We start from the raw sequence: 13,177 nt of genomic DNA on the forward strand, positions 1-13,177 counted from the left end.
AAGAGGGAAAAACCAGCCCTGGACTGACTGTGGTCTCTGTGTGCTCTGAAGGGAAATTGCACTTGATGCAGAGAGCTGCATTTGGAAATACTGTCTGTGTACCTGTTATCCTCCCAGTGTATGCGCCCCACTGTTGCTAGTGGTGAAGATTTACTGATTACTGGTCCAGTGGTGGGTCATCACACTCTCATACAACAAATAGGTTAATTTTTACCTACTTTTAGAAAATGGCTTGAACACTGTTTCTTTGAAGTTAAATGGTCAAAATGAAGCTGCAGTTGTGAGTGAAGGATTTTGTCAAGAAAATGACTTAATTCAAGGTGCGTATCATCACCAGAAAGATGCCCCAGCTGATGACTCACTCTTACTTGTGGATCATTTACCTGCAGAGGGAGTTGGTCAGTTTCCCTAGTGTTTTCAGACACTGTACCACTACCTAATCAATTTCACTGAGAAGCATGAGATTCTGGAGCTTTCCAAAGCCCGCAAATAAAAGAACACAACCCTGATTTTTCGAATTATGTGGAGATGCTCCTTCAGGGAATCCATTAGCACTAGATCAGAGTAGGTATGATGTGGGCTCCCCACCCATCCAGAGACAAGATAGGGTCTACATTGGGGAGAAAACAAATGGGGATTTGATATTAAGGTTAAGATACTATCCAAATAACATAATAAGGGCTGTAAACAAACTGATCTGAAAGAAAATTATGTCTCTGCAGTCAATGGCAACAAGATTTCTACCACAGAACTCTTATGTTAAAGCAGGCCAAGGGGTTGGTGAACATCATGTCTGTCATTAGTGCTAAGAGATACAAAAGAATACTAAATGTACTGTAGAGGCTTAAGAAAATCTAAGACATGCTGTACTGTATTTGTACTTTATGTATGTGTTAATCTCACCTCTCATATATATATATATTTGTTGATTAATCTCCTATATATATAAACTGCTTTACTGATCTCTAGTAGACTGTAAGTAGATACATATAAGCTGCATAGTAAACTTTTTCTTTGTTGTACTAGGCATGCATTAGTAAAAATGTACTTTGCTGGAGGTTTTATTCTCGGGCCTCCGCTGAAAATGGACACTGTGTTCCAGTCAGACCATCATGGTAAACAAATGTTAAATAAATAAATAAAATAAATAAATGAAGATATGCATACATCCACCTCTGCAACATTGTCCAGTAAGCCAAATACCCAAGCTTTTTCCACAGAAAAGAATACAGAGCTTTGAACAGAACTACTACAATGAAAAGGTTTGTGCTTTACATGAAACGGGGAGGAGGTCTCTCAGTTGATGGCTACCCTAAGCACCTATTAAAATAAAGCCTAGGCTAAAGAATCCATCAGAAAAAAATATAGATGGGCACCATCAGCAACCACTCACCCATATAACACAATATATTATGATTGGTAGAAGGAGTCAGTTTGACTACTGCCAGTGTACACATACACTGTTAACACCCTACAGATGGCTCACAAATTTGCCCCACTTTGTTCTACCTTCTCAGTCTAACATTTCATGCCAAATACTCACAATTGTATATATAAATCAATACTTATATCAAGAATGAAACTAGTTCTGTCTGCCTGCATTTAGTGACCTCTCATGTCCCTTCAGCTCAGTCCATTAAAATATCCTTTGTAACAATGTAAACAGTCTCATATCTGCTCTGTCTTTCCTAGTTTCTGATAAATCCTAGCTCTCCACTCTTTCTTCATAACTTATTCTCTACTAACCCTTAGCATTCTCGCTGTTTTTCACTGAACTCTATGTTTATATATTCTCCAGAACTGAACATACAGCTACAACTGCAGTTTCACTGGGGTTCTAAATAGTACAATAAAGGCCTTCATGTCCCTGGTATTGCTTCCTCTGACAATGCATGCTAACATTTAGTGGGCCCTTGCTGCCAGTTTTCTCTGTGTACCTGGTGATTTATTGATGATATTATTAACACTCATGGTTCTTTTTCTTAGTCATTTGCACCAAGAGGTACTTCCTGAAACATGTACTCCTTATTCAGGAGGTTGTGCCCAAATTGCAGCACATTGAATTAATTTCTGTACCAAGCCACATCTGCTGCCTGTCTGCTAAATCCATCAACTCTTCCAGAAACTTTGCCAGGCTTGCCTGACCATAAGGAACAACCGCCCCTCTCTCGATGGCTTTTGCAAAGAGACTGTTCCTTTTTCGGTGCTTATTTTCACAGTGTGAGGTAAACACACTGAAATACAATGATAGCAACAGTGACCCTTATGTCATACCATTGACTACTTTATCCTCATAAAAGGTCTTATACAGTGTGTGTGTGTGTGTGTGTGTGTGTGTGTGTGTGTGTGTGTGTGTGTGTGTGTGTGTGTGTGTGTGTGTGTGTGTGTGTGTGTGTGTGTGTGTGTGTGTGTCTGTGTGTGTGTGTGTGTGTGTCTGTGTGTGTGTGTGTGTCTGTGTGTGTGTGTCTGTGTGTGTGTGTGTGTGTGTGTGTGTGTGTGTGTGTGTGTGTGTGTGTGTGTGTGTGTGTGTGTGTGTGTGTGTGTGTGTGTGTGTGTGTGTGTGTGTGTGTGTGTGTTTAGTAATTTCCTGTGTGGTACTGCATCAGTATTGAGTTATATGTTTTCCTAAAGTCAAAAGTAGATCACAGCCAGGAAGCCCATATCCATTTCCATGGTAATTCAATCATATAACTAGATCAAGTTCAACTGGCAGGATCTTTTACATGTAAACTTGTGATGATTATTATACTGAGGTTAGCAACTCTGAAGGCATAGAGGGATAAAGCCTTATCATCCAGGTGACCCATGTTTGAATAGCAACTAGTGGAGTGTGTGTGTTTGTTGGTGGGGTACAGTTTTGTGGACTCATCTGTCTTCAGGGGGGAGAGAGTAGTGTGCATCTCCAGGCAGCCATTCTGATGGTAGAATCTGCAGTAGAGATCAAAGATTGTGCGGGAATGGTGGCTTGAGGGCGCAGAGCAGCCTTGAGGGGTTATGTTACTTGTGGTAGTGAGTGACATGCTCATCCTAGCATATACATTGCACACCAAGGCTGATCCTCACCATCCAGTGATAGGGGAATGAATGGCAGCTTGATTGGGAGGGGCTGACGATGAGGAGACAGTGAGGACAAAAAAATATCCTGACATCAGTTTTTGTCAGATATGCCACAAACATCAATTTTGGTATGTACTTCATTATTTTTTTTTTCTGCTATTTATGTAAGACTTACTAGCCTGTGGTTTCCTGTGTAATTCTTATTGCTTCCTTTGTGAAATAGTATTATGGAAACATCCCTGCCATTTTCTGGGATTTCTTCAGTGGCCACTGATCTTCTGACAGCCACTATCAAAAGGATTTGTCATAAATGTGACCATACATTTTAGTACTTTTTGGGGATAACCCACCTTATCTCCTGAGCACTGCGTTCCCTTAGCCTAGCTAATCCCCTTTGCACCCACCCAACATCAGTGCCACAATTTATATACTCTTATCCTTCCACTCTTGATCTTTGTCAAGCTGGCACCATCCCTCCATATTCTGTTCCAAAGATGAACACTGAGATTCTGTCTTCAGATATATTCTTCATGTACTTCAGTAACTTTAACGGTAATCACTTTTTCAGTCCTCACATGACCAAGATGCTAGCATCTGCTGAATTTGTATATTGCTGGATTTACACTTTTCATCAATGTATTTCTTTATGCACCTTTGTTCCTTCTATATCTTTTAATTTGACTCTTCTATTCTCTATTTTACTTTTTTTTTTTGCCTGAGACTTGGCTTGCTGTTCAGCCCTATGTTGGTTCTTGATAAATTGACAGTTTTTATTATGATTACAGATTGTTGTCATCTTATTGAAGATGGATTTTTTGAACTATTTAGTTACATTATTTCTGCTGATTAGCTTTTCTTTTTTTGGACCACTGTTGGATTTGACCGGATCCCTTGTACTGTTTGTGAATTTAATTTGGGTGCTTTGGGACTGAACAGTACCCAGTGTTTTAACAGATTCCTAGACTAGTTAACTTGTGTTTATGGGCTCATCATGGATGCTCCTGGACAAAATGGCAACTAATATCTCATCAGCTTTTAACATAGAATTTCCTTGTTTAAGAAGGGATTTTGCAAGCTAAATGGCTACATAACCTCTTACCTACCCATTTTTTATCTGCATGTCTTGTTTCTTTTCTGGCCTGCCATTTGTTTAGTTGCATCTCTTGTATTGTTTGGGTTTGCTATGTCAGGTGTCTGTTTTGAGTTTCTCAGTGAAAACTGTCTCTTCTCATTCAGTCTTGCCTGAAGATTCATTGTCTATGTTTATGAAGAGCTAGGAATTTGTGTGTCTAAGTTTGTCCAGTTCCTTTCTGAGGGGCTGTTACAATGTTTGGCTTGCTTGTGTTCTGTTTTAGTGGGCTTCAGAGCCTGCTTGTTTTAATTTGATTTTTTTAACAATCTGAATTTTTATTTAATATTAGATTTACATTATTCTTACCTCATCATAGCACCACTGTGGATTTTTCTGGAACATTCTATCTAGTTTCATAATGCTTGATTACACAATCATAGAAAATATAAGGTAATTAAATTTTGCAACTATTTACATCTTACCAGTATCCACCTTTAGATTGTACCTCCTTTTTCGAGGAGGACTAAGCCAGTCAGGCTAGGGGTGAATGTGTGAATATCCATCAAATCATCTAGTTGTTATGATTTTATATTGATTTAGTTGATATTGATATTGTTTTTACCTCAATTCATTAGTCATCCATTCTGTTTTTTTTATTTGGATTCTTCACTCGATTTTATCTGATGTTCCATCTGCTTGATAGTGATAACTTAATATCTTTAATTGGTGTCATTTTCATTTACACCTCTTGGTTCACTTTTGATTTTTCTACTGTATTATAGGCCACATTATCTAATTTCTTGACTGACATTTCTTATTTCACTGTTCTGTTATTTATTCTGTGTTTGTTAATATTATTATCGGTATTAGATTTTCTATTTCCTTACTTTTTGTTCTGTTCTCATTTCCCAGGTCTAACTTTAACATAACATTATTTTAATCTAAGTTGGATTTTCTGATATTTTAACATGAGTTTCAGCTACAATGAAGCCAATTTTTGCTGACTCCTGAATTAATTCTAAAGTCATTAATTACTGCAGGCAATCTTGCATTTTAAAGGGGTATTGGGCAGAGAGCAGTAGATGCTCCAATGCTGTGAGCCTATCGGTAGGTTAGTAGTTATGACCCTAAACTGACAAAACTGCCTGCTGACCATTGCCGTTCCTATCATCATTCCAGAAGAATGGTCTTGTCATCTAATGGCATGGCCTCAATTCATAAATTAAGTCTATGATTCAGTTTTTAGATGCTAGGTCATTTCATATCAAAATGTCCAGAGAGACTGACCTACTCCTTAAGGCTGACCTGGCATGCTTAACTGAGACCTAACTCGAGCACTTTGGTCTTCAGTTGGTTGTTGCTATTCTGTCAGATGTTTCAGTAATTCAGTGCCCAAGGTTTGATGCAATTGGTGATGGTAATGCCACTGTTTTTCAAAACTGGTCTCAAGTGCTTCCACTGATAAGTGATATCACTGCCAACTCTACTGTTTATCGATAGGTTATTGGCACTGAGAATGTTGAGCCTGAAAGATCACCAGCATCCTTTCATGATGGAAAAAATAATCCAACTGATAATTCACTTTTTTTCTTCATGCTTTTCCTTCCGGTGCCTGATTACTGTTAAGCCTGTCCTGAATTCGGCCCATTTGTTCTCTTAACCAGGAATTTGACTGTGGGTATGAGTAAGTGTTAGCCACAAGAAGCTATCATTGAACCACCCAACAGGGTACTTTATTCTCTCAGTGATACCCAGATAGTGACAACATTTAAGTAACAGCCCAACCCCACTTCAGAAATGGGGGAGCAATGATCCATATCACCTGTGAGGCTCACAGTGCCTTCCCTATGAATTAAAGGCTACTACTGGACAGTGGCTTGGTGGGCCTAATTCTCAAAACCCTCTTCTCCAAGAGACAGCAGTAGTGCACAGCTAGCTCCTCCACAACCTGTTCCCAGCAATGGCACACCCATCCTCTCCTGATAGCTCCATTAGGAGCCTGAGCTGCTAATCTAGCTCAGGTCACCTGGGTTGTAATCAAGGCATTTCCCCTCTAATCCAATGGAATAATTTGTTTGACAAATGTCTGCATAGCAAATGATTCATGTCAAAGTATCAAAGCCCATGTGATGGAATCCTGTAGAAAAAGAAACAGTATGATTAGAAATGGATCTCCTGTATCTTCACAAGCCCAGTGGTTCCATCAATATTAGAACCAAGGACCTAAGTCTTTGCCAACAGATAAATAATGCATGATAGAGTGACAGGGTACTGTCAACATGTAGATGGTCATAAGACTACATGGCCTTGGAATACCTATGACATCCATGTAAACACACACACACACACACACACACACACACACACACACGCACGCACGCACACGCACACACACACACACACACACACATAGCTTTGTGGTACATACCTACTGACAAGCTACAAGCTCCGATCCATCCTCTGGAGTGAATGGGTGCATGCCATCAAAAGACAGTATACATTTTTCCTCTATGTGACACAAATAAAGTTATGACATTCTCTAAATCACTCTACTGCACTATTCTAGTACCAGTGGTGGTTCTGAGCCATGATACCCTAACTGCCATATTTGCATGCAGCTTCACCATCGAGGCCACTGCCTGTGCTGCAGCTGGTGCCAGCATATCACTGTAGTAGTAGTACACTGATCTCTGTACTGCTGGAGCTGAATGCAATGCAAACATCTGCTGAGCAGAAGCTTCCACAGTACATTCAGCCTTCTTGATCACAGGTTTGGTGTCATATGTCTCTTTCTGACCATATAGACATTGATAATATCATGTACTTTTCACTTTCCAGTCATGCAGTAACTGACTTTATTTCCTCAGTAACTTACATTATCCCATGTCTGTTCATAATATTTAGATGAGTAATACTGACATAATTGCTATTAGATTTTTTTTTTCATTATTCCATTTGCAATCTCCCTATTGCCTGCCAGCCATCAGCCCCTTCCCAACTGGTCTTGATCCTATTAATTTTCCCAGTGCTTACTGAGTACCCAGCACCAGAATGAAAACTAGCCAGAAGGGGCTACCTTCCAGGCAGCCATGGGGAGATCAAGCCCTTGTCTACATCTCTAGTGTCATGTATAACTGAAGCGGAAGATTGCCTTCCATCCTGCGGCATGGGCTTCTGGATTTATCACCCCTCCCGGACTAGGGCCAACCCTGTTTCAGGACTGGATTCTAATTGTCACTAGGCTGGAGATGTATGCATCACCTCCACTTGGGCAACTACTTCATCCCAGATGCAGGCTATTTGAGCATTACCACTGCAGACCTATCCTCACCACTGGTGGCTGATATGGGCTCCTGCATTGCCATGAGGGCCTTATAAGTCCTTCTCTTGTGTGTGAGTGCTCTCATCGACATGCTCAGCAGGGACTACTATCATGGTTTGGTTGTGGCAAGACCATGACCCTGGTGTCTTGCTGCCTTTCTAGCATTCGCCAGCTTCCACTTGCTAATGGTAAGAGCAGCAGTCCAGGGCCACAACTCCCATCCCCTAGAATGAGTCCTGGTGTTAGCCATGCACTCTCACCCAGCTTGTGCAGCACCTGAGTCACTACCTGAAGTTGGGTTATCTGGGACTTAGAGCTTTATCCGTCTATGTCACAAATCCAGGCAATGTAGCAGTCATTAATTGTTGTTTGTTTTTTGCTTATTCTGTTCTTTGGAGTTAGTAAGCATGACTTACATGGTTTTATCTGATGACATTTAACAAATGTAATGTTTCTTTATATGTATCCAAATTTTAGTGTTGCTATATGCTTATTTAGTCTTCTCCTCTGTTTTGCTGTGATATGAATGTGATCGGTATAATTTTGCCCATATAATAATATATATATATATATATATATATATATATATATACATATATTTATACACTTTTTTTTTTTTTTTGCTTTTTTGTTTCTGAAGACTTTACTCTCCCTTGGACTCCACTGTAAATGTGGACTCTCAACTAAGTATTCCAAATTAACAAACGTAAATAAATTAATCAATTAATTAATTAAAAAGTTACTTTTATCAAGCTGATTATGTGTCAGTTACAGGTCATCTATCATTCAAGTGAAAAGAGACTGACTTTTCTTGGTTATAATGGTCACTATAAAGACAGCGGACACATTCATCCTCCTCCAGGTACAATTGTGTTAGGCACATTCTGCCTTTATTTACCTTTTTTGTGGGGGGATGCCTACTGTAAGACATGTTAAAGCTCACTGTTCAGAAACACTGCTGCTATGAAGTGCCTGGAGTAAAGTGACACTTTAAAGCATTACTGGGTATTCTTTGGCAACAGCAACTAGAAGAAAAATCTAATCCCTCAATGACTTGACTATATCAGAATACAGTGGCTAACTCAAGTATCCATACTTTTATGGTCACAAAGACAGATTTTAACACTGCATTTTTGTCTTTAGCTGAAAGCGAGAAGACCCCGATCTTACTGCGAGGGAATGGATATGACCAACATTGAGAAGAGCTGGACAGCTTAGAATCTCTCCATTACATCATGCTTATCTCTCGACTCAGATTTATTTATTTTGAAGTGTGCTGAAAAAAATCAGAGTGAAATAAAACAGCAAAAATTAAACTTGTTTTGTATGTGTGTTTCAGAGAGAATCACCTGTTAAGCAATTTTTGTTTTCCCTAATAAATTTCATTAGCTTCCAGTTTTTTTTTTATTACAGAGCTAATGAAGCCAGAAGACAATGTTAATCAGCTATAAGCCACATAACACTATATTTTTTATAAAGTAACCTCAATGACTGAGACATTGAAACTACAACCTACTCACAATATATATATATATATATATATATATATATATATATATATATATATATATATATATATTTTGTAGAATGCTCTTTTAACTTCTGACAAGATATCATTTAATTGATGCTCTTTTCAGTTTTAACAGTATCATCTCTGGACATATTTTCAAATGTTGTTCCCAAACATGTAACAGATAATGTGTTATCGGATCATTAATCTATGAGACAACTCTCCTTACAGAGTCAATAGCTGTGCTCATTCTGTGCACCAGCACTACTTTGCCATTTTTCCTCAGAAGCTTCCCCACTCGGGGAGTGTAAGCCTGATTCCAAATCATACCATAATGGCATTCACAGCCTACATGAACATAACCAGCCCCTAACCATTTACAAGCACACTATATACAAATTAATTTATTTATTTACTGAGTTTGTTTACCAGGAATGTGTGACAGGGCACAAGACCCATTTTCAGCAGGGAGAAAGGCTGAGTGATGCTAACATATGAAAGGCAATGATATACAATAGTCTTTACATCATGTCTCAAAAGAGGGAGAACATTTCAAGTTTAATAAGGTATACAAACAGCCATATGGTTGCTATTTTCAACAGAAAGTAATATGTCTTACAAAAGGTACAGTGGTGAGAGAGCTAGAGTTGGGAATAGAAGACAAGGGGAGTTGGGGGTGAAGGAGTGTAACAAAGGGGGGGGGGAGCTGACAGTACAGGTAGGAAGAGGATATGGAGGGAGTTGAGCAGGGATGAGGATGAAGAGGAGTGATGTGCTTATTTGGTGCAGCACATTTGTAGATCCAGGAGTTGAGTAAGACTTTAGATGTAATTTCAATGGCTTTAGCAACCAGTCCTGTCTTACTGTTAGGGGGATGGAGTTCCAGGTTTTTGGCATTTGATGGGAGTAGAGGAAACAGGCTGCAGGTTATTAGATTATGATATACGTAGAAGGTCTTTTTGTTAGAAAAGCACAAGCTTCTGGGTGGGTTGTATGATTGCACAAGATTGGCTAATAAATTTAAAATGAAGACTTGACAGAACTAATAAGCACAGCAGACAAGTAATACTGTATAAGAGATTTTGTCTGAGGTAAAAATTATTTAAGGTGCTAAACTGGAGTTTTAACTGATTTATGCTATGAGGCTATTTCTGCTCTGAATATTCTGCAGTGTAATTACGTTTTCTGTCTACACCAAAACTGTCTGACATTAAATTATTAATGGTTGCTTTAAGTAAGGTGCCCCCTCCTTCTCCCCATTTTTGTAGGGGTGACTTGACTTGCTATCTAGATTTGTTTGTGGGTCACTAGATTGCAGTCATTGCCACTCCAATACTTAGTGATGCCACATAACTAAATAAACAAAGTATGCTAGGTGAGTTCAGATGCTAACACTATACAGTGATAGCTAGCAGTGTATCCTCTGCCTGATAGTTGAGGAATTACATAGCAACCACTGTCCAGTTATCCATCTAGTGTCCACAGACTTTTCAAGGGACTTGTATTTGCTGTTCTAAATGTATGCTATGCAAATATGTTAACCCTTTGACTTCTGATCATGAATATAGCATGGATTATGGGAATGTGAAAATAACAGCTTGAACAGTATAAAAATATTTGCACAACCGAAAGTCCAGCAGCTAAGGCTGGATGAAGGGGCAAGTTAAGGACAGGTGACTATCAGAAAGACAGTATTTGGTACCCACCAAGGCAGATCAGTCATAGTTCAAATGAAATAGTAAATATGCATGTGTAAGATCTGAAATCAGGGACTATTCTTGATGGGTCAGTGACCGGGATGAATTCCAAACAGTAAAGCCATCAGAGTGGTAGGAGCACAGTATATAGATGCCATGTGAGGACAAATCTTGAAGTCAAGTTGAAATAATAATGATGACTAGTGAAGGTATTTCATGTAAAACTTGAGGTAATAGTAATATACAAGATGCGAAAGGTTCTCCCTTCTGGTTTCTGATCTCCTGAAGAGTCTCCTTCTAGAGCATGATGTAGTAAATTTGCTAGCTGAAGCTGCTGAACTATAGGATGGAATGGAAATAGCCTTACCCTTTTTGAGCTAGAAAGAAGTAGAACATCTGGTCTCATTCTGAAGGAACAGTGGCATTTAAAGCCCCTTTGAGGAAGAGGGGTCTGTACCAAGAGCTCTTGGGAGAATTTCTGGTCTCCATGCAGAGATGATAATTGGGGAGAACCTAGGAACTCCAAGGCAAGGCTAATCATGACCATGTCTGGAAATCAGTGAACTTGTGTGTGTGTGTGTGTGTGTGTGTGTGTGTGTGTGTGTGTGTGTGTGTGTGTGTGTGTGTGTGTGTGTGTGTGTAGATATATATATATATATATATATATATATATATATATATATATATATATATATATATATATATATAATATATATATATATATAATATATATATATATATCTGGTTCTCCAAACCAAGATAAACGCAAAAGACCCATCCACCAAGGGAAACTCCAGATGTAATCAGGACTGTGATTGTTAGGTTCTTGGATGAATTAGCAAGACTTTGTGATGTTTGAAGGCCTTCCTTAGTCTATAAGGTAGAATCTTCCTTTTTTGGAGTTGGGTTGGACTTGGGAGAGGTAGATAGGGCTGGAAGAAAATTATAAAGGTCCTTCTCTATAGTGAGGTTCTAGTTCCTCTTAAAGAGTTCATTCACCAAGTTTTGAGAAGGCTTCACTGATAGCAGAGTATCTTCCCTTTGCAAAAGATATCTAGAACTGAGTTTCTAAGCTCTATCTGCAAGGAGAATAGTCTCAGCAAAATCAGCCTGTGCAGAAAACTGACCCTGTGGCCCTAGCTGTAGTTTTTACTTGTTCAAAATTGCAGCAGGCTGTATGGAAGTCCACTGTTGTAGCTATAGAGTGTCTTAACCACTTCTTCCTTCAGTCTGAACTCAGGTAGGAGATATGTATACTTAGCTTACCCAATGCCCAGTACATAAGAGAGGACTGACACTTGGGCAGATACATTCTCTTAACAGACCTGCCCAAGACTTTAGACTCCTTGGTTTGGTAGTAAGCTGGAAAAAGCACTGTGGTCTCTGGTCCATGTGCTGAACCTAAAAGGTAACCCAGAAGTTATTCAGAGGATGCCTGTTTAGGAAGTTGCTAAACTCAACCAGGATCGATACAGTGTCAATTTGGAGGTAAAAAGAGTAGATTTTGGGTGTTTCCAGGCTCCCTTTATGGCAAGTCCAATAAACTGATACTCAGAGAAAATGTCCCAGTGCTCCTTCTCCTTCTTCCCAACTCGCACATTTCAGGGAGAAAGAATTGGGGACCAAAGGCCAACCCATAAGGGTACCTAAGGGGGGAGGTATCCAAAGAAAAGCTGTAGGATAGATAGAAGTCATTTCCCAGTACAATTAGGTGTCTCTAAAATACAATCATTCAGATATCACTTTTGTGATCACAACCAGTAGAAACACACCTGTGCTATTCATTACAATGGCACAGATCGAAACAATTTTTCTGCAGGGGGCATGTTCCTCTTTACCCCTGTACAGGAAACAAGTCCCCCCCCCCCACATCTCAGAACCTTATATGCATGTACCAACTCAATGTACACACAGCACTGGGCAAAGGAGAAACGTCTCAATATAGTGCATCTTGGCCTCAAGCAATTATTGTTTTCATTACAGTAAGAGTAGGTAAGTGATTTTCATTTATTTTTATTGGACATTTGTTTACCAGGATTGTCCAACTGAACACAGGTGTCCTTTTTCAGTGGAGTCCTGGAGAGAAAAGCTCCACGTTACAGAGTATATTAATAACAATAGTTAAAAAAGTTTGACAATGCTAACAATAGTTCTAGAATTAATAATAGTTCAGAGAGTTTGAGCAGTTGTCATCAGAGAATTCAAAATTTCAAAATTCAAAAGATTTCAAAGGAATCACAGTTCAAGGAGGCATGGAATATATATCAGTTCCCTTATTTGTCTTGGGGCTTATGGCCCCTAGGTCTTCATACTTTTCCCAGGATCCTGAGTGGGATTGAGTCTCTACTACTGCCATATCCAGTGATAAGATGGTGCATAGAGTCAAGCATATAATGGAAATACTCTGAAGGATGGTTGGGATTCTGCATTCATGAGTGTGTGCTTGTCAGTGGGATATGAGATGCCTGTGGGGGCCTAGCCCTGGTATAAGACTATGTTCCTCATGAGTGCAGTCCTGC

At 39.3% G+C, this 13,177-nt stretch overlaps 1 protein-coding gene across 2 annotated transcripts in view; it reads left to right on the plus strand.

The window, feature by feature from the left end:
- Positions 1 to 8,767, plus strand: part of LOC122816443 (mucin-12-like) — a 401,780-nt gene extending 393,013 nt beyond the window's left edge. For both annotated transcript variants that reach the window (XM_044089236.1, XM_044089235.1), the window contains exon 12: positions 8,595 to 8,767. In XM_044089236.1, the coding sequence (XP_043945171.1) occupies positions 8,595 to 8,669 (75 nt within the window). In that variant the 3' untranslated portion in view covers positions 8,670 to 8,767. The remainder of the gene's footprint in view (positions 1 to 8,594) is intronic.
- Positions 8,768 to 13,177: the final 4,410 nt, after the last annotated feature.

Source organism: Protopterus annectens, chromosome 12.part0 (assembly GCF_019279795.1).
Source record: "Protopterus annectens isolate FY-2018-M chromosome 12.part0, PAN1.0, whole genome shotgun sequence".
In the NCBI taxonomy this organism is placed as follows: Eukaryota; Metazoa; Chordata; order Ceratodontiformes; family Protopteridae; genus Protopterus; species Protopterus annectens.